General features: G+C 39.3%; 1 protein-coding gene across 1 annotated transcript; it reads right to left on the bottom strand.

Annotated features, from left to right (window-relative positions):
• Positions 1-1,856: 1,856 nt before the first annotated feature.
• CDC20B (cell division cycle 20B) lies at positions 1,857-20,662 on the bottom strand. Its single transcript, XM_041424586.1, is given in 14 exon segments — positions 1,857-1,945; positions 4,609-4,717; positions 5,407-5,462; positions 5,465-5,531; positions 6,519-6,762; positions 9,282-9,346; positions 10,221-10,267; positions 10,270-10,339; positions 10,342-10,429; positions 11,857-11,919; positions 11,921-11,963; positions 14,547-14,631; positions 18,549-18,643; positions 20,597-20,662. Coding segments are annotated over 13 exon segments (1,110 nt in total). The 5' UTR covers positions 18,633-18,643; positions 20,597-20,662.
• Between the last annotated feature and the right edge of the window lie 1,748 nt (positions 20,663-22,410).

Here is a 22,410-nt window from a genome sequence, read left to right as displayed (position 1 = left end):
TATCATATCATATAAATGTCATTTAGGTGCTGCCAAAGGAAAGAGAGAATTTCTGGGCAAATAAAAAAGTGCATGAGCAAGAGACTAATTCTACTCATTCTTTTAACATTCAAAATGGGGGGAAATATTTTTAATATTCCTAAAACCTTTTAAATTACTTAAAATACCATTTTGAGTATTTAAATCAGATTCTAATTGTCTGATAAAATCTCCAGAAACAAACTTGTTCATATTAGAAGATAGACACAATATAAGCTATTTCCCACACTTAGACATCAGCTTCTTGGTAGCTATTTCTCAATTGACAACCACTATTAGCATTTTCTAGTCTGCTTTAAAGACCACATGAGATGACATGAGAGCCCAGTAGCTGAGTAGGAGGTTTATTGCAATCTCTTACTAGGTAAAAGAGATGAGTGGTCTCAACCTTCCAGAGTTAAATTTAGCGACCACATAACTTGTGAGCAGCACAAGATGAGGTTTTAAAAATCATGAGAACTAAAGACATGATGGTTTCACGTTCATTTACAGAGATAACTTGTGCCCATGTTTATCTCTTCTCCTGCATTTGTCCACAATGTAATTTTCCACAGACTGGCGCTGCTCTGGTCCCCTAATATCCTAATCTTTCCCAGCTACAGGAAGCATTCTAAATAAACTATCAGTTGTGAAAAAATGATAAAAGAAAGGAATCCAAACAATAAAAGTTTCTGAGCTCAGGAAGCTTTTAATATAAAAATGCAGGAATGAACCCTTACCCCTTGCCTGTGATCTTTCCTAACAATGACAACAAAGCTCCAAAGGTGTTTGTAGGCAGAACACAATGAATATCACTACTGCTCTGTATCTGAACAGCTTCTGAGGCCCAGTCCTGACAGCCTTACTTAGCTGTTGGCACCCTACAAGTCTTGCAAGGCAAACATATGTTAAAGTCCAAGGGTTTTATTCCTTGTGAGCACTAAATAAAATTCACAATACAGTGACAGCTGCACTGTTTGCTGGCAACCAGAACTGAACTGGTACCCTTAAGAAATGAACTAATTGTTGTGTTTGGCCCAAATAGCATGTTCCTTTGACTATGCCCATCTGAATTCTTAATTAGATTATTACATAACAATGCATAATAATAGAATTATTATGCAATTTTTTTGTAATTTAAATCACTGTCAAATATATTTGGTGGGTTCAAGGAAAGGAAGCCATTAAAAATCGGTTAAGGCATTTTCCTAATTATGCTAGTTATCATTACCATTATGAAAACAACAAATAATTCCCTGTAAATCATTTCTATTTAATTATATATTTAACCTAGAACTCTAGGAGTATTTAGACAGATTCCATACAACAATTTATGTGATACACAGAACAAGGCAGACACTTTGATTGGTCTCTGCTCACTATAGTCTTTGAAATATTCCAGGCAAAATACATTAATTAATATGTGGTTACCAATGGGGATGATAAGGTAATGTAAAATTTATTGCTAGAATTCTAGATAAAAGTAGGACCTAACATTTTATGGTGGTGTTTTACACAGGTTGGATTCCTTCCATGTTTGCTAACATAATTGAAATATACATTACATTATTCTTCAGAGTTAGGATATTTTTCCTTTAGGGTAAGACAGGCTACTAAGATTTCACATAACAGACTGATAAGAAAATTCGTTCTTTTAAATAAATTGTACTGTCCTTTGCCATGTTTTTATTGGAAGGAAGACACATATTTTGAATTATTGAATGGGCTGAATACATTAATCACTGGCTTTCAAGAAAAAAAGTCACAGGAATGAGGTCAAATAACTGTTATTAAAAAGCTTTGTTCCTGTGCATGCTCTCCCCAGACCCACGTTGTTTTTACAGACAAGACATCCCATCCACTGCAACAAAAATGAACCTACTCTGATCTGAGCTCAGGGTTATATGCAAGATTATCCCTTTGTGACCTAGAAAATAAAACATGTACAAAAGAAAAGGAAAGATACATCAGAATTCTACACTGATTATGCCAGTCATTTTCACCACCCACACTATGGCTTGTTCCACTTTACTGCAGCAAATGTGCTGCATAGGATGTGGGAAGCTATCATCCTCTATTGTTTTCATATAAATAAGGAGCTGAAGGAAATATATTCTTAATAGGGAGTAGGCTTTAACTGTCTGCACCACTTTGAGGAGACATTTCTGCCAAAGGAACACATTGAACCTGAACTATTGTTCTCCATGCATTCACAACATCAGTCTCATCTGTGTTTGGTAATGTCTGTCTCTGCTGAACTTTCCCATCTGGCTGCACAGGCCTTGCAGACAGTTTGCAGCAGCTGATCCAACAATAATGAGATACTGTCTCCAGCTGCTCAGTTATTACTGCTAAAGAGATCTTTTAACAGTGACTCCACTAAGCCATTTAGTGGAATTGTGTTTTGAGTTTGTCTGCAGTTGTAGTAAATCTTGGGAGCTACACGAGGAAAGCAGAAAGCTACCCAGTCCAGCTGCACAAAGAATGTACTAAACTCATTAACGTGCTTATATAAAAATCTCACCCACAAGCAGCCACCAAACTTGAACTGAAGGTAGAAAGAGTCTGAAACTAAATTGGGACTCTTGAGAGTTGCATTTACCTCATTGCTCTGCCATAGACTTCCTGTATCTTCTAGAGCTATGCCAATGCCAGGAAAACATGTGAGGTTTTCAGGCACATGGCAGCAAGAGAAACTGGAAGCTTTTTTGCTTGAAGTTACTGGACTTTGTCTTTTCTGGCTGGGTGAGTTACTGAAAATCACACTGGTAAGCTAAACCCCCAAGAGAAAAAATCTTATGAGTAATAGTTTCTAAAGCAGATCAGATAAACCACATCCTAAAAGGAAGCATGAAAGTAAGAAGTCATGTGTGTCCAACTAAAAAGAATGTGAGTGACCTGTGTCCTCCCATCACTTGTACCTGAATTCTCCATGAACACAAGAGAATGGCACTCCTCTAGCTGAAGATACTACAAGGATAAACATGTGAGGAACTGTACAGCCCTGTGGTGCCTGATGGAGGCCCACAGGACTGTTGCCAATGCAAAGTCTGCCCTTAAATTGTGAAGCTGATACAGTGGCTCTCTAGAAACACTATGACTAAATGCAAATGCCTGCTGTCCTGGTGCTGAGCTACATAAGTTCCTGCTAAACTTTTTTTACTTGAATTTCAACACCAGTAAATTATTTCAGCAGATCAATTTTCTAGCTTTGCTCCTTCTTAAGTGATTGAAATATACAGAATCTTTTCCATACTTAGGATTGAGATTTTACTACTCAGTGAATTCTTTATGCTGTGTCTGTTCAGTGTCTGTAATGACTTTGAAGGAGGATGTTGAGTTGTAATCTTTGGAGGCACCCAAAACTACCCACAACACTGATTGAAATTTGATTACAGTTTAAGCCAAAAAGCACTGGAGGGCAATAGGGAGAAATCAGACAAGTTGAAATTATTCATTTGCATGGGTTTGGAGTGTTGTTTTCTGGGTTTATTTAATGGTTTCAATACCATGCTCAGGTCAGGTAAAATTTTCAAAGCAATTACATAATTTGCTTGCCTGTATGTTCTCATTGATCTACAACAACTTTCCTAATGAGTGGAGGTTATATCCAAAATTACTCCTTTTCTTTTTTTCTTTTCTAGTAAATTACTCTAATAGTTCAGTCAGAAGCATCTCAAAAACTTATCCAGTTCTATAAAAAGGTTACTATCTTTCAGTTGTCATTCTGTTCTGAATATGCTCAGTGACAGTCAACCTTAATTATTAAAGTGCTCAACTCCTGCTGATAGGTCTTCATTCTTAGCTGGGGTCTTCAGCGTTTGCAAGATACTTATGAAATTAAATTCAGTTGCAGTTTGTCAGATCATTTCTGTGGGTGTAAAACATATGTGGTTAAAAGTGTCTGAAGCTGACTTAGAACCATCTAAGTCGCAATCATCCATCACAGCATTTATTCTGGTCATATTTTGATTCATCCACAATTTTTTCCAATATTTAACTTCTTACAGTAAGTTATTAGGAGTCTTCATAAGCAGGAAGATGTCTGTGTAGCAAAGATCTGGTCTTTTCTGTTCATGAATAACACCAGAGATAAGGAGGCTTAATAGCAAGAAACAACCTCTGCATATGGTGTAGCCCTACGGCACCACAGAACTATACAGAGCTATAAGGAAACCCTACTTTCTCTGGCAGGGTGCAAGGGAAACACTCTGCACCACATTTCTTCACAGCAAAATCCTTCATCAAAACACAGACGTGTCTAAATAACACATGGAGATGTGGTTTGGACGTCATCTGAAAGCTGGTTCAGTATGCTTATATCACGAGATGCAAAAGCAATCACATTTGGTTTGTGTTGTCCAGAAGGTCATCAGCCAGAAGACACTGGAAGCCACCTGACATTAACACATTCAACCCTGGCCTAGTCAGCCTTAGAAAGAAGTGGAAATACACATCCTGCACCTGGCACAGCCTTAGGAATTATGGAAAAGAATCCCAGCATTAAAAACAAGGAATTTCCCAGAAATAATTTATGCCACAGTCTTATTAAGTCAGCCTTTACAAGCCCACAAATCAGGATTGTGCATTAGAGTTCTAATGAATTGACAAGCATGGGATACTTCCATATTTTCATCTGATTTCCAGGAAGGCCTTTCCCATTGTCAGTTCACTGGGTAAACCAGAGCAAGAAAGAAATCTAATGCAATATAAAATTCTGCTTTAATTTACAGAAGGGCTTAACATATATCATTCAGAGATTTGAAATTGCAGAGTATTTATTTATTTAGAAGGGCTATTTAATTGTTTTCAAGTCTTTAAAATATGGTTGTTTCATTGTCCTATCTAAACATGGTAACAACCTATTAGTTTAAAAAAAACCTCAAAACACATCCTCATCTAGGTTGTAGTAGCTCCAGCAAACCAAGTTATGCTGCTTTACTACAGCTGAGAACCTGTTCCTCTGTCTCCTAATATTCAAACTCCAGAAACAGATGTTTTCTCTCTGACTCCTACACCTCTCCTCACCCCAATGCTCTGGGAATTTTTCTTCCCTTTCAGCATTCTCTCTGCATTTAGAATTTTGGCCAAAGCTATTATTGCCAGCAAGGAAAGATGATGAAAAGTGTCTGGCTTCAAGACTATCTCCTCTTCAATCACTTCTGCATGGAGACAGAAGTGGTGAAGGAGAAACAACAAACTGCTTCTGAGTCAATCACACACGATGGTGCTGAACACAGCACAATTGCACATCCAGAGAAAATCCTACTGTTCCTCTCACTGCAGGAGAGTGAGCCTCAAAGTCAGTGGGAATTTGCCAAATGAGCACAGCTATACAAAAAGAGCATAGCCTAAGTATGCAGACATTTCATCATTTCATCATTTCACCTGTGAATCTGTAATTGCACTTTGGATGATTTTCTCACAATTCATGGGCCAGACACACAAATCCCATCTTTCATTCCACCTCCTGTAGCAAGGACTTTTGACTGCCAAGGACACCAGGTCATGGCCTAAAAAATAAAAAGAAAACAGATGCCAGAATAGATTAGGAGGTCAAATGGAAGAACAGAGACATTTTAGCTTGGAGTCTAGCTATTAAAATGAACTACAACAAGCACCCAGAATGTACACTCAGGGCAGTATAGAATCCCACAACTCCAAATGCTGCTTCCCTGGCCCTTGTTTCACAGCCTGTACTGTCCTACATACCCTCATAAACTCCAGCGTCTCTGCTTGCCTTTCAGAGGCCACGGACTCACACGTCAGTACCAGAAGAACCGAGCAGGATAGAGTCTTACTGCCTAAGCCAAGCCATCACTGAAGTCTAAGCAAAGTGGCCTACAGGGTTTACAAGAGACTTGGTTTCTCCCAGGGTTTTTCCAGGATATGCCTAAGGCCCAGAATCTACCTGAAGAAAAGCTTCTCAGAGCTCAATTCCACATGTTTCGATAAATTTCTCCAGCCCTCTAACCCCAGCACTAAAGTCCAGCCTCAGATACTTTTGGGAGAACCAACAGCTTGCAAATACTGGTCTCTCCTGCCTCTTATTACTATTACCTGACCTATCTCCCACACAGACAGGGACTGCATAAAGAATCTTAAATCACTTCATTTAAAATTTCCTTCTTCAGATTATTTATCACCAACAATGGCATGAAAATATGGTCAGGAGGGCAAAAAGAACATCATACATCAAATTAATTACAACAAAAGTAGTTTTCCAAAACTCCAAAAATCAAAATATCTTGTTTGTAAACTTGTAAGTATTACACCACCAAACTTTTCTGTGAAGGTATATAGATAGAAGAAAATGTGATAAACATTTCTGTTTGACAATATATTTACAAAGGCCTACTAATCCAGTATATCAAAACCCTACCAAGCTTATCTCTGAAGAGAACTGGTTTTAAAATTAATGACATCACAGACAGAAGAAATCAATAGACATCAGTAAGATAATTTGAAAAATTGCCTGGGCAATATGCGTTCTCATATACCTTAACTGCTAAGAAGGGAAGTATGATTTTCAGTGTCTGTGACTGCAATTTCACCCCAGGGTTGCTAGGCCAAATATTCAATATACGACCTCTAGACCAAAATGCCAGCAACATTTGTGACAATTTCAGGCTGCAAATGTTTTGTTTGTTTTGACAAAGAATCCCAACATGGTGTTGAGCAGCCTGAACATCACGGTGGTGGACAAATCCTAGTAGCAAGCCACCGCAGATGAGAAAAGACAGCATGGGTTTAATGTTAATGGAGCATGAAAAGCAACTTCATCACACCAATGTTTCTTCAGAAGCAAACCACATCAGAGTGAAACGAGTCAGCAGAACAACAGCATTTCAGTGAGAGGAAACACAGGACAAGTATCAAAGCACACCCTGACTGCAGAGGTGACTGACAGCAGGAAGGAGCCAAGCAGCTGTGCCATTTCAGCTGGACAGAATTCCTGCTGTCTCTCAAGTTTCTTTTCCATGAGCACAGTCTATGCCACTAATCTACACTCTGTTCAACTGCTGAGCCATTTAATGTAAACTATTTCCTGCTCTTCATGAAAAGTCCTTCAACAAGGTGATTTTTGCCAAAGCCAGGTATGACTCCATGCCCAGCAGAGAGGCAGTCTAAAACTACATTGTACTGCTAAAGGGCTTTCTGGCAAGTTACCATGTATTCTTTGGTTCTGTCCCTTCCCTTGCCTTGTTTCTCCCTCCCACTCCAAGGCTCTAGGAATATCTGTGCAGCTTGACACTGCTGCACCAGCAGCTTGCTAGGAAATGGGTTCACTGCTCTACAATACCATCAGTCTGATGCACTGTTCCAGTATCAGACCATCAAAGGCAGGAAGGAATACCCTGCCTGGAAGCACTGCCACTGTTAAAGTTTAGCTCCTGGATATGGCTTTTGCACATTAATATGGGAGTTGGACTGAAAATACCAAAAATACCTTGCAATACATTTTACCAATTTTTATGGATATTACTGACATTAATCCTATGAGAAATCAGAAGAGATTCCTGCTGAAATTCACACTTAAAACTAGTATGACACTGAAATAAAATCAGCAAGTTCAATACAGTCCTTCTGGGTATCTGAGAAACAGGTATCTGGCATTAATTGCAACAGATTTATTTGAGGATTTTAATTATATTAGTAAGGGTTAGTAACAGGAGACTTTCCCACAACGGCTCTTAAAGATTTTTCAGATACATGTTGAATTACTTGGAAGCACTAAAAATGCACACACAAACCTGAATTACTGCAAGAAATGTAACTGTGTTGTGCTTGTATAATGGACTTTATGGTACTGAAATTTATTTACAGATCCATGATGATGTGCTGTTGGACTATTTTTAACCACAACAATTACAATGTAATCCCAAAGTCAATTGATATTTTGGAAACTTCCACAGCGAAATTTAGTGTAAGAATGCTGCTCTAATTTTAGTAACAATTAATATTAACTCCATGTATTTTTTTTTTCTCCTCATGCAGTTATCTTAACTCTGCCCTAATATTAGAATTATCTGGTTAACTTCAAACCTAGAAAAAGAAATCAATGTTACCTAAACTTAATGTGTCAACCATAACTGTAGTTCACAGGTTCATGCTGAATTTTATCATCAACTTCAACTCTGAAGTTCCTGTTTTTTTCACTGCTTTGGCCAAGAGGAAATGTGAACCAAAACTATTTCTTACTGCAGTGAGGTTATGCCACTTGGCACTGGCAGGATGTTACACCTGCATCCTTGTAAGCTAACCCACACAGTACAGTTGCAAATGCAGTTTATTAACTGTTTGTTCAGCTGGTGTGCCTGTACCTCTTTGTACCTCCACCTTGCAGACCTCATATAATCACAACCAGAGCATCTTGTGAAGCCAAAAATAAAACTACCACTGCTGCTGTTATCAAGAGATACCAGTTTCATTGTGAGTTAATAAAGTCAGCCTACCCTTGCTATTATCTTTCCATTTAAGTAAAACAGAACACTAACATATGATTTTAAAATCACAGAAGCATTCATCACGCACAAGTCTCTCCTCAACCCCTTCATGTGTGAGTCAAAGATCTGAAACAGAAAGTGGGATGAAAAAAAACCCACAAGAGTACATCTGATCTTTGTCATCTGAGCCCACACACTGAAATGATCTCTAAATGCAAAATATTCACCTGCTGCTAAAAAATACAGCCTTGACAATGCAAAGGTCAACCAATCCCTCCCTTCTTGTGTTGTAGACAGCAATGACTTGGCCTTTCCTTACAGATACACAGCTAGAGAGGTGTGCAACTCCTAACAGCATTTAGGAGCTTTGCTGTGCATTTGGAAAGACAGATGCTGTCTTCATATCAGTGGTGGGGCCATCGAAATTACATACTGCTCCCCAGCACAGGACAGACCATTATATCTAAAATTCAGACCCATTGAAAACAAAATTATTTCATGCTCAGGCTTTGCACAAAACCAGTCACAGTCTCCAAGGCATAGTGAAATTCTACAAGTGGTGACAGTTTTTTGGAAGCAGAGTAAGAAACAGAGACTCCAGAAGCAGGTTAAATCTTCTTTGGCTGCTTTCCTGTCATACAATAAATCTACTAATGATTTCTGATGTGGGTGAGAGGTGGGGGAAGAGGTAAATCACATTTGAACAAAGCCAAGAAAATCAGCTAAAATGTATGGGTCATTTGCCTGAGTAAATGCAACAAGGCTCTTTCTGGGAATAAACTTTACTACTCACCTGCTCAGAACACAATGATTCCAGCTCCAATTACAGACAGGTGGCCAAACATATTTCTCGACCTCTTTCTGGTTTCAATGTTCCACAACTGCCAATCCAAAACAAACAAGAAACAAAAATTTGACAGCAGGAAGAAAGAAAATTTTGTTCCCTTCATTTATGTACAATTTGGCCACTCCCCAGTTCTGAGTTGACATAAGGAAAATTTCAAGCTCATTTATTTCACAAGTAAGACAATGAGTATTTCCAAATTTCGATATCTTTATCAGTGATGCAGAAGTCAGACTGAATTGAAGGGGCACATACCTGTGAGTTTAAAGCTATTTATTTACATGTCAGTGTTTATGAGTTCATACGTGGAAGCACTGTACTCCAGTACCTTCAGATTGCTGACTCATGACTGCAGCAGGTAGGGCCAGTTCTTATGCAGCATCTCAGCTATAGTCACACAAAATCCTCTTGTTAATAGTAGTGTCACATAACAATAGGTGCAGATATATGTGTATAATCAGATTGAAGTCAAATTCTCAAATGTGAACCTAAAAGAGTGTTTTGAATTGAACTGTAAAGACGTTGGCTGCTAGAGTGATCTTAGCAAAAGACATACAAGAAAAACATAGCCTATGCTGAACAAAATAATTTAATGAGAGTTCCTCTTACTAATGGAAAAATAATCTGATTGTCACTGGAAAACTGAATCATTAATCCAGTCATCAGCTTTTTTTGTTTTAGGAGTTCCAATACATGCAGCTAATTCTGGATGTCACTAGGTCTGGATGTTCAGTAAGGTAGAATATGATACTGGGAAGTGCTACATATGTTTTCAGCAGAGTTCTTCTGTAGTCTAGTTTACCTTTTCCATTTGTTTCTGTTAAAAAAAAAAAAAAATCAGTATCAAATGCTTTGGTAACCACTTTAGTTAAAAATGGTCAAAGACTGAAAAAAAATAAGTTGTCTAGTACTTGCACTTCTCCATCACTGATCCAAACTGCAAGGCATATTCCTTTATTATCCAAGCCAGATGTGAAATGTGTTTGGAGCTGGAATTCAAATCAATGCCTTCAATGGCTTTCAAATCAAGAGTCCATTCCAGATGTGTGCAGCAGGTCCTACAGTGACAGCAATGAGATTCTCAAGGATCCAGCCCAGCATGTTTAGCTCTAGAAGAAAGCTACTAAAAATTACTGCAAAAAAAAAAAAAAACAGTACGTTTTCTTTCTTCAAGAAAAAAAGTAGATAATAAGCTGGGGTAAGGGGCAGTACGGTTTGGGGGAGAGATACCATGGAAAAGCATCTAGAGAGTTCTTCCATGAAAACTTTACTGGCAAGCATTCCACTTTCATGAAGGAGAATACCTCTGACAAGCCCAGGTCTTTGTAAGTCTAATTTCCTCAGATGTGTAAGTTTGCACAGCAGCATCTGAGTTACACTTTACCCACTAGAATTTTTAATCTCTCACCTAGGATTTTACATTGGCACATCACCCACCCTAATTTCTTCCACCAGATATGAGGCTCCTTCTCCAACAAATATAGACCCAAAACCAACCTTGTTCCAAGGTGATTCTTGTGACTGAGAAAGACATAGGAAAGAGTCTATATGGTACAGTTTTTCCATCATCTTTGAGTTAATGATAACATTTCCACTGCAGATGGTAGGGGAAAATGCAAAACGTTATTAAGGAAACTCTGCTCCTCATCTTCAGGGCTTGCTCAGTAAATGTATGACGGGAGTACTGTTTCCATTGTCCCTGATGCTGGGCACATTGCACTTGTAAAACAAATCGCTGTAATAATTAGCTTCAGAACACCCTGTTATGTCATGTAGGTCAGCAGCAGATGGTGTACAACATTTAATACCAAACCATGCATGACCCTTGAAACAAAGAATGTGCTACCATAATCCAAGGTCTGGCATCTTTTTTTGGTAACTGGAATTTCTCTGAATCCATCAGCCTGTTTAATTATAGACCTGACTGTTGCAGCAGAAATCATTTCCATAGACCACTGTTGCTATTGTTGTCAGCTTTGGGACATACCTTGTGCATTATCAGTGTATATCATACCAACAAAACTTTATCCTGTTTATGGATGTACATGAACACTTGCAAAGTTATGTTGAAAAAATCTTCCCAGGGACAATTATAAACACATACACATAAATAGTTTATTGGAGCTTATGAAGTGCTCAAAGTCTTCAGACCTGAGATTTGTATGTATTCGTGTGTAACTTTTGAGTGTTTAACTTTTGCCTCCTCTCCAAAAAGACATAAGTCAGAATATAGAAGGTGTCACCCAAACCACAAACTATGTCACTGCTGTCTTCCAAAAAGAGGTATTTCAAAGTCCACCCAATGAAACTGCTGCTGTGGTTACTGGCTACGAGACAGCCAAGGCTGATTGCTGAAACATTTAACTTACTTTTAAGTGGAGGCAGATCTATTTGATTTGAAAATTGTATTGAGATCTATAGCTGAAGGAAACTATATGAGAGTTATGTCCTGCAGCATTTTATGTGAAGGGGACATATCACCATCTTTCTTGAAACACACAGAAGAATTCACAGTCTGTGAAAAAACAACACATTAGAGGAATTAACTTAGAGTAATCATTGCACCAGCCAGTAGTATAAAGCCTCACATCTTGCTCCAAAGGTGTGGATAGTGGTAACACTCCTAAGCTCATTTTGGGTGCCCTCTTGACCTCCTGTATTTGAAGCTTCATCACACACAAATCAGTAACGCAAAACACCACCATTTTTTTCTAGGGCCTAAGCCTTTCACATTCTCATTATATTTGCCTCTACACAGTTCAGAGGATGCCTGAAGGGCCTAATTTATCCTGGGTAGGCTCAAAACACTAGACACACTAGACCAGGTAGAAGCCACATTTCGCCAGCTTTTTGAAACCTCCATGAATTCAGTCAGGTAGAACTGAGAATAGGCTCCACTATATTTTGTTTAATGATTAATATAAAATATGGTGGTTTTCTGGTTTTTTTGCCCTTGTTTTTGTCAAAATTTGCTATTAGCAGAATTGTTCCTGTGTGCTCTCCTGCTCCAAAACCCCCTTATACAGTAATTAATTCTTTTGCTCTCTGTGTAGTTTATTTCCCCATAAATATCTGCCCCACCGACATCTAACCACAGGAAAAGGTTTCTAAAACAAACGCTCTTCAATCACACTACACTAAGCTCATGACAGCACAGTAATGAGAAACAAAAGCCAATACAGGTGTGAGAAAGTAGAGTCATCCTTTGTGGTCACTGTCTACATTAGGCTGCAAAGACTCCTCAGCACTATGAAAAAATCCAGATTATTAGTGCTTTTAATGATTTAATGCTAGATTCTCATGTATAAGAAATTATATTGCTGTAGTGTATAAAGCAAAATGCCAAAGACCACATTTTTGCAATTTTCTCTGTGTTTTAATTTTCTTCTTCAAATTATTACCCGGAGAGTAGTAATTACAATGAGTCTTAAAAGTTTCAAGGGCAGATTATGATATTTATCTCTACAACTAACCTCTCTGGTTCAAAAAAGAATTCAACACTGATAGAATATTTGTACTCTGTAAATATACACATACACATCCTACATTAAATTTTGATGACAGCTGTGGAAAAGTTACATCATAAAACCCTTCCATACTCTGTCCTTAACCTTATCCCCTATTCCAAAATTCAATTGGACAGAGCAAATATTTCTCCTCTCAGCTGTAGTATTCCTTCTTTCTAAAGATGAGCAAGTAGATTACAGCGATTTTCTTCTGTGTCTAAAATTTTGTGGAGTTAATTAAGAAGGTTTGCAGGAATGATCTCAGATCTGCACAATGGGATTTGTAACACTGCATTCTAACCCTAAAAAGGTCAAACACTACTGAAACAAAACTTGTACAGAAAAAAAAATGTATTTCTAATATCTAGATATTTTATTACTTTTGAAAAATTTTCAAAGCCTTTCTGAATCCTACCAAGTAAAATAATTCAAGAGATTTAGGGCACTTAGTAACATTTCTGAAGCTCTGTATATAATTTTCTTCTTTAATGATGGTAGCTGTTAATACCCAATGAGGCAGTAACAGATTAAATCATCTCTAACTCATTCCAGGATTCTCTATTCTTGTGAGTAATTCATCTAACCCAAATCATACTGGTTACCCTTTCAGCTGTATTCACCTACTTCATAGGTACATTAATATGCATAACAGACATGTTAATATGCATAACAGCCACATGTTAGCAGGATTTCTTAGTGAAAATTAAATTTCATTGTGCCATTTTGGTTTTTTACCTGGTTAATAGCAAATACCACTGATTTTTTACAATATTTTGGTGCTCAAATGCCTGCATCAATTCTCAAAATGAGACTCAGGAAGTGATAAGTAGTACTGTCCCATCAAACTACTCAATTAACAAGTAGGTGAGTGGCATCAAACCTGGTATTCTTAAAGCCTACATTCATTTGTCATCAAGGGAAAAAAAACACTAGGATTTATCCTTATACTATTGCTCTGAAATGAGGCTTATTTGCACTGAGAAAAGCAGTGAAAAAAATACATATCTATCACAAAACCCCAATTTCTTCTACATGGGATGAAATCCAGATTCATAAAGAGAAATAGCCAGAGCACCAAAACAAATCATCTGTACAAGACAGAAGACACCAAAATATTAGTCTGATATTTAATGAACTCTATCACACCCAAATAAGTATGGGAATGCCTGCATAATTTCTGTTCAGGTTCCCCCTGTTTTCAAATCACTTGATCATTCACTCTCCCTAATGCCCAGTCATTCATAGGATATTTTGTGTAGTAAATTAATCAACTCCCCCACAGATGAAACCAGCAACAGTGCTAGGGAAAGTCCGACCTTTCCCTACAGGCAAGAGCAACAAAACTCCACTATCTCTGCATGCCCTGATCTCATGTACTCAACAGCCCATGTAACACACAGCCCCTGCCCCTTCCACGGCACAGCCCTATATGGCTTGGAGTGTTCTGAAACAGAAAAGCTGACAGGAAATTAATGTTTTAGGACCACCAGTGTATCAGATGGGGACCAAAGGAGAACAAGGCAAAATGCTAGGGGTTAACCACACTGAAAAAGCTGGAATACTATGTGTTCAGACGTTGTGAGGACCCTAGAAATAGCTGTGGACAGGTAGCTCTCAGCCACTTTGTATTGTTCTGTAACACTTACTGAAAGAGATGGATGCACTTGCTTTTCCAGTGTAGATGTAGACTGTAGCATCTTATTTTCCAATTTTCTAAAAATTGGAACGTGCCTTTCCAGATGCAACTAGTATTTTCCCAGACCTTCACATCACCACTTTCTGCAATGCTATATCCAACCTCCGGGACCATCAGAAGCTAACCTGAAGTGAAAACTTGACTGAATTAAGAAGTCAGTTGAAAAACATATTTAAATATCGTGGATAACACCAATCCCATCAAAGGACTCAATAGTCATTACACAAAAGCCTCAACACAGCCTGTCTCTGAGATGGGAAATGAATAATAAATACAGAATATCAAATTGTGTTCAAATCATATTGCTCTAACCTGAGAGACTTGAGGTATTTTTCCCTCCATAAAACATGATTTCACTGCTAATGATCATACACACTTTAACAAAGCTCTTTGAATAAGGCCAGCTTAGCAGTGGAAGAAGGTCCAAACCTGTACATCTGGAGTTACTGCCTGGGTCACCTGTAAAACCTTAGCGACCTCTTGTCCTCTTCTGAACTGGCATTTGGACTAGTGCTATGAGCTTGCAGTGGCGTTTCCTGGATGCTGTCAGTAAATCTCTCTGTGAGGGAAGAGCAGTTCTGTGGTGCACACACTGCAGGGCCATTGATTACAACACGACACCCCCTGGATGTCAGAGCCCTCCCTCAAACCAGGCTCACAGACACTCCACTCCGTGATCCCATTCCCTAAACCAGTGCTGCAATATAAAGTGGAAAATAGCTACAATATATTCTATATTCTGAGGAATATTATCTTGAAAATTACGTAGCATTTCCTTGGGTATGAAAGAAAGAGGTGATGCAGCAAGAATAAAGAAAAAGAGATCTAAATCATTAGGTCTTTAACCAAGATTCAAAGACTCAGATCAGCTCACACAAGACAAGTATATCATCATCAATTCCTAATAATATGCATTTCTTCACAATGGTCACTGAGATAAATGTTCTGATGCCAATTTTCTGTTTGTTCTGTAATTATTTATATATAGTAATGTGAAAATGCAGCGGATATTTTTATCACCCACTCAAGATTAGTGAATTCTTTCTGTCCATTGTCTGTGAAATCTGCCCTTCCATGCACAGTCTGTGTTACTCTTCTTCAAAACCCTGCTGCAATCATGACAAGAAAGGTCTTAGAAAAACATAACTGGAAAATAGAAATGTTTCTCCTTTATATATTCCAGCTGTTCTACAGCAGGCCTTCAGCTTTCAGAGGCATTTTCTGTAAGATTTATACTGACAACTTGGCAAAAAGCTAATCACATTGCTTGGATATATGTCCCTCTAAAATTAGAGCAGACATTTCTGTGGAAAATTGATTGTGTATGCAAGGAAGTAATATTCTGTCCCACAGAGAGACCACACACACTCACTGGTATGTGAGAAGATTCTGTTTTCAACAGACTATTCTCAACAGATCCCATTCCTTTATACTAACAGGCTGCACAAAGTAAATAGTCATTTATTACTGTATTTGAGAAGATAAGTAGATTTTCATGTGGGTTTAGCCAACACTGACTTTCAAATGGTTTTAGGAAGAACTCACATTTTGGTCACACCATAATGTATTGCAAAGATGCCCATACCACAGTTTAGGAAGTGATTGTTGTTGTCCTGGATCTAGAACTCTGAGTATATTTGCTCCAACTCAAATTTCTACATGTGTATGTTACAGTATAAATCTAGGTTTACACAGAATCCACATGAACCTCATGAGGTTCAATAAGACCAAGTTCAAGGTGCTGCTCATGGGTGAGGGCAACCTCCAGTATCAACACAGGTTGAGGGATGAACAGATTGAGAGAAGCCCTGCCCAGAATGATTTGGGGGCATGGATGGATTAAAAGCTGGACATGAGCTGGAAATGGGCAGTTACAGCCCAGAAAACCAATTGTATCCTGGGCTGCACAAAAACTGTGTGGCCAACAAATTAAGGGAGGTGATTCTTCTTCTCTGTTCCACTCTGGTGAGATCCCACCTGGAATGCTGTGTCCAGCTCTGAGGCCTTCAACACAGGAAAGACCTGCTGGAGTGGGTCCAGAGCAGACCCACAAAAGTGATCAGAGGGCTGGAGCACTCTTCTCTGGGGACAGGCTGAGAGATGTGGCTGTTCAGCCTGAAGGAGGGACCCTGGGGAGTCCTTATTGTAGCCTTTAAATACTTACAGGGGGCTGATAAGAAAGAGAAGCACAGACCTTTTAGCAGGGCGTCTTGTGATGGGACAAGAGGTAATGGATTTAAATTAAAGGAGGGGAGATTGACACTAGGTGTGAGGAAGAGATTTTTACAATGAGGGTGGTGAAGTAGTGCAATAGGTTGCCTGAAGAGGTGGTGGATGCCCCACCCCTGAAAACATTCAAGGCCCAGCTGGACTTGATCAGCATCTTGACCAAGTTGAAAATGTCCCTCATCATTACAGGTGGTTTGGACTAGATTTAAATAATGTCCCATCCAACCCAAATAATTCTATGACTCTATTTGAACAGAACGACATGTACTCATCTTCTAAAAGATGTTTCATTATAAGAGAAAAATGTTTTCTGTACATTACTTCATGGAAAGAGTTTATCATCTCATCAAAAAAGAGCAGTTACATTCCATTTCTCTGTTGGCTAGATTACCCTAAGACTATTAAAACAATTGAGTTGTTTATTTTAAGAGTTCTAAAATTTACTGACTCTCCAATCAGTTGATGGAGGGAGAGAGAGGAAAGAAAGCACTGTTTTTTGTTGAAAGGAAGAATTTCAAAACTATTTTGTTTATTAAGAAAATTAAATGATTGTCCCAAGAATCAGGTTTCCCAGAATGATACAAGCGCACGGTCTCTAACCAACATCCAGAGATGTTCAAAATTACCACTATTACAAAGCATCAGACAACAACCCTAATTAGTCCATCAATACTGATACCACCACCTCCTTTTCTTAGAACTTCAGTTTAATACCCCCACAGAAATTTCTCAATCATATGAATTAAGGATTATAAAATGCTATAAAAAAATATATTAGGTATGCATTTCTGAAGCAAGTTCACTTAATAGTTATGGTTAAAAGAGTAATTATGTGAAAGCAGCTATTAGCCTCTTCATGTCAGCTTTGGAACTGGTGCAATCCAAGGGAGGAAAGAACACAGAAATTGTAACCACTGATTAAAAAGTTCCGTCTTAGTATTTGAACAGTCACAAGGAGATAGCAGTAAATTAGAGAAGAGATTTTGAGTGTCATATTATGGCAATAGATTTTTTAACATAAGTACCAATGTTTCACACAAGAAGTCAATTTTGTACAGAAGAGAAACTAATGAAGGTGGGTAGCTGAAGCATAGATTTATGGTCCAAAAAGGCATGGATACTGCCTAAAAAAGAGAAAAAAAATTGTGTGCCAGTGTTCACTATAAAGAACAAACTGATAAAATGTACAGCAACAGAAAATAACACTTAAACAGGAAGTGTTCTGAAGTCTTTGTTTCACATGTTAAGCAGATTCCTTGTGTTCTTTCAACCTTGATCAAAATCTGACCATCTATTTTCACAACAATATTCTCAGAAAGGTACTTTTTGGTAAATTTTTTGGTAACTTTTTCGGTAACTTTTTCATAGCACCTCATTCTGTCTGTGTCAAAATCAACAGCTACATCCTGAAGAACTGAAGCAATTATCTTCTTGTTAAAGCAAGTGGGAAACTGAGTCATTCTTGTTCTTCATGCATATTTCTTTCAATATATGCTTTCTCTCAGAGGTAACAAACCCATCTTGGGGGCTTCATTAGTTTAGTCTTGATTTTAGCTTACAGGATAATAACCTAGGGAAAAAGAAAAAATGCTGAATCAAATAAATGACAAAAAAGTTACTCCTAACTTTTCTCCAGCAGACATTTCCTAAATGGACCTTCTCATGTTATTGTTATCCATGTCAATAAGGTAGTATCCTCATAACTGATTCCAGGCAAAAGACAAAGTAAAAAAACACATCAGAAAAGCAAATATTCTATCTGCACCTTTGAATATGGAATAACTCACCTATTACTTTTATGTTTCAGCTCTCCTGTTATTCCTTCCTTCCAAACCCATTGCAGCACGACTGCTAGGTAGAGAAGTTTTCACGATAGAGAATTTCTTAGGCATCTGAGCTGTTACTGTAAAAACAGTTTGAATGGAAAAAATTCCTTTTAAAAATGTGCATGGGAATACACGTCAAGCACTTTTTAGAACAGCACTGACTGTGTAAGAGCAGCACTCAGAAAGCAGATCTGTACACTAAGTGGGGCAGTGCGGATACTGACATTTGGAGCAGTCACCCTGCTTTCCTTCTGTCGGTGAGGAAAAGATATTTCTACAGCACTACTAATCTTATCCTGAAAGAGATGTCTAAACAAGATCAGATTGATCACTCCCTTTATAAAGAATGCCTTTTTACTACTGCAGCTCATGTCTGGCCTTAGGTTGATTGACTAGTTGCAGGAAAATCCTGCTTGTTAGAAAATTAACATCTGATTTCCCAGGACCACACAGGTTTTCTCCAGCTCCTGTAGAGGCAGCATGAAGAACTTTCTGTTCAAGAAGACGGAAGGACTTCAAACTGCTTTAGAGACAGAGTTTCCTAGACCTGAGCATGCATTAGTGAAAAGCTCTGGTATTCTCCTTAGTAGAAAATAGAATTACACTTTCTGACCATAACCATGGAAACATATCCAGAACACTTAGGAGCATCTTTTCTTCGGTTTCTAAATATTTCAATTATTAATCAAGAAGTCAACCATGTGAAGTTCCCTACATCTTCCAGGAAGCCCTTTGTGGACACGCAGCATGCAAACCCTTCCCCACTTTCCCCCAGCGCTGCTGGAAGCCGGAGCCAGCGCTCTCAAAGCTCATCCGACGTTCCGTCAGCTCCCTCTGTTGCTGACGGAGGGAAACAGCCTCCCCTAGAATCGTCTCTCCTCCAGACCGACCCAGAGTACTGGAAGTTTGATTTGCACTCTAAAGGCCCTCCAGTAGATCTCTTCTAAGGTGGGTAGAGTGAGGGTGTGCCCTGGGCGGCGTTCCTTTGTCAATTAATAAAGCCTTAGGCATTTGAGAAGAAACAGCCATGCAAGGCAAGCTCCTCCTCCCATGTGTGCACACCACCCCAAATCCAGGCCTCTGGACTGCTCTGCACTTTTGGCTGGGTCTGCAGGAGCTGCACGTGCGGTAAAGGAGAAGCAGAAGGAAGCAAACGAGTTTGAGCCTGTTTGAGCTCTCCTACCCTTCTGGCAGTTGTTGATAACTTTTCCAGATGTGAACATGCTGGTAAAGACCCTGTGGCCTCTTGCAGTCCCATGGAACTTAAAACCATGCCTGGGTGTCCCACATCACAACAAAATAAGACTAGTCTGCCAAAGACACTTCTTGACTAGGGATAAGACCAGTTTTTTCCTCTTTCCTTTCACCGCACTCAGTGTCAGCTGTCTGCGCAGCCTGCTGCCCTAAGCCGTCTGCGTGCTGGGAAGGGGAACCCTGGGTACAGCTTTCCTTTCACCACAGCAGCATGCTCCTGTGAGAAAAATCACAGAATCAATTAGGTTGGAAAAGACCTCTGAGGTCATCAAGTCCAGAATATAACCTAACACCACCATTTCAGCAGACCATGGCACTAAGTGCCATGCCCAGTCTTTCTTTAAACACTGCCAGGGACAGTGCCTCCACCACTTCCCCTTCCCATTCCAATGTCTAATTACCCTTTCTCTGAAGAAAGTCCTTCTGATGTCCAACCTAAACCTAATGGCTTGGGATATTTCCTCTTGTCCTGCCGCTGGTTGCCTGGCAGAAGAGACTGACCCCCACGTGGGCGCAACCTCCTTTCGGGCAGCTGTAGAGAGTGATAAGGTCTCCCCTGAGCCTCCCTTTCTCCAGGAGAAACACCCCCAGCTCCCTCAGCAGCTCCTCAAAGGATTGGTGCTGCAGACCCATCACCAGCTTTGCTACGCTGCTCTGGACTTGCTGCAGTACTTCGGTGTAAATTTAAAAATGAGAGGATGCTGTCCTGGAGCTTGCTGTGCCTGGGCAGCCTGCGCAGACAGCTGCAGCAGGAAACGGGAAACACCGACACTCACCTCGCACAGATTCCCGGCCGTAGGCTCTTTCAGAAATCCCTGCGGAGGCCCTCCTCCCTCCACCCGGAGTGCTTTCTGCTCACTGTCCTGGCCCCCGTGCCGCACTGAGCCTTCCCCGGCCGCCCCCAGCCTGCCACCTGCACCCGCAGCAGGACGCCAAAAACACAGGTTAGCCAAGGCTTAATGTCAGCCTGGCCTTAGTTCGGGTTGTTTTTAATTCTGCCGTGGCCTTGCCTAAGAGCGACAGCCGCGGATGCCGGCTGAGCGCGGCGCCGGCAGACAGTCAGACGCGCCAAGAAAGAGCGAGCAGACTGGGGGAAATAGTGCAAAACAAACCTTTCTGTTCACATATGTACAGCTGAGTCAACGCTGGCACAGAAAGCCTGTGTCAGGGAAGAAAAAAAAAATTAAATTAAAAAAAAAAAAAAAAAGAACCTACATTTCTGTCACTCATGCACTAAAGCTGCATCACTGGCTTTTGGTGACCCAAGGCACCTTCAGCCACATAGTAACATAGGTTTAGGGGTCTGGGAGTTTCCCAGAGGGGGACTGGTTGTCTGCCTGGAACAAAACAGGTTCTCTGATCTCCTCCCGTGAAAAAGGATTTAGATCTCTTCTGACTTCTGAACCTTCTCACCACCACTGCAGCTTCCTCATGTCATTATTTTTAATGTTATCTATCTTGTATTTATAATATATTAAGGGATACTAAGTAAAGATTAAATTGGTTTTTTTATTTGCATTTTTTCAAATCCATTCATAGAGCAACTTGTGTCAGAAAACCATAAAACTTGAAAAACCTATCACAACTTAAAATGTAAGAGCCCAGACAATATTAAACAACATATTTTGGGTTTTAGACAAATTTTGAGCAAGATTTTAGTTTAGAGTAACAAAAGGAGACACAGTTCATATAACGGGCTTCTGGGTAATTATTAGGTGCACCAGTATTATAATATATTAAGTTTTGTTTGTTTGTTTTAGTTTGTTCTGAAATAATATTAGATGAAAATTGCAAACACTTGAAATGTAGCTTAGACATCAGGATGTTACATGGACTTTCTGTAACCAAACACATTTGTTCTTGCCTTTAAGGTCAGCATTAGTCACCTGTGCTTGCTTGTTGAGTACAGCTTTTTTCATTTCAGCACAGAAGTCTGTGTGTTTTCTTCCCCACCACCAAAACACCATGCTCACAGTCCTCACTGCCAGGCAGAGACAAAGCCTAACATGTCCTCATATACAAATACTGAAATTTCACAGTGTTTGCCCAGCATGTTTTGTAGAACAGTTTGAAGCTGTCCCTATAGTCTTGTTAAACAAAATGCATGTGGATTTTAACTATTTAGAGATAATAGAAATAATTGAACATACCACTATGATATTGTACAAATCAATTATACTGGTAGTAATACTGAAGTCACCAAAAAGGAAGAAACAATCAGATTGAAGGTTTTACACCCAGAAAAGCCCCTTCTATTTCCATCCTTTAAAATGCGTCATCTAATTGCGGCAAAAAATCAGGGTGACAAAGAAAACCAACTGAGACAGAAATTACTCGTACATGGTGGTTTGCACTGGGAGGGAAAGAGCCTAAGCAGAAATTCACAAGCAGCAAAACACCACTGGAGCTTGGTTTAGACCTGAGACTTTCAGCTCTCCTCTCTTACAGGCCTTCAGTCTTACCATCTCACTACAGCTCGTTGCCAGGTAGCCAGTAGCAATTAAGAAAGCAACCCATTTTCCATTATCATCCCCACTCTCGATGTAAAAAAAATCCACATTATCTTCCTTTATGACAGCCTATTGCCAAG

Source organism: Onychostruthus taczanowskii, unplaced genomic scaffold (assembly GCF_017590055.1).
Source record: "Onychostruthus taczanowskii isolate IOZ18803 unplaced genomic scaffold, ASM1759005v1 scaffold83, whole genome shotgun sequence".
Lineage (NCBI taxonomy): Eukaryota > Metazoa > Chordata > Aves > Passeriformes > Passeridae > Onychostruthus > Onychostruthus taczanowskii.
Note: the sequence above shows the minus strand (reverse complement) of the source record. Positions and strands in the feature narration are given on the sequence as shown.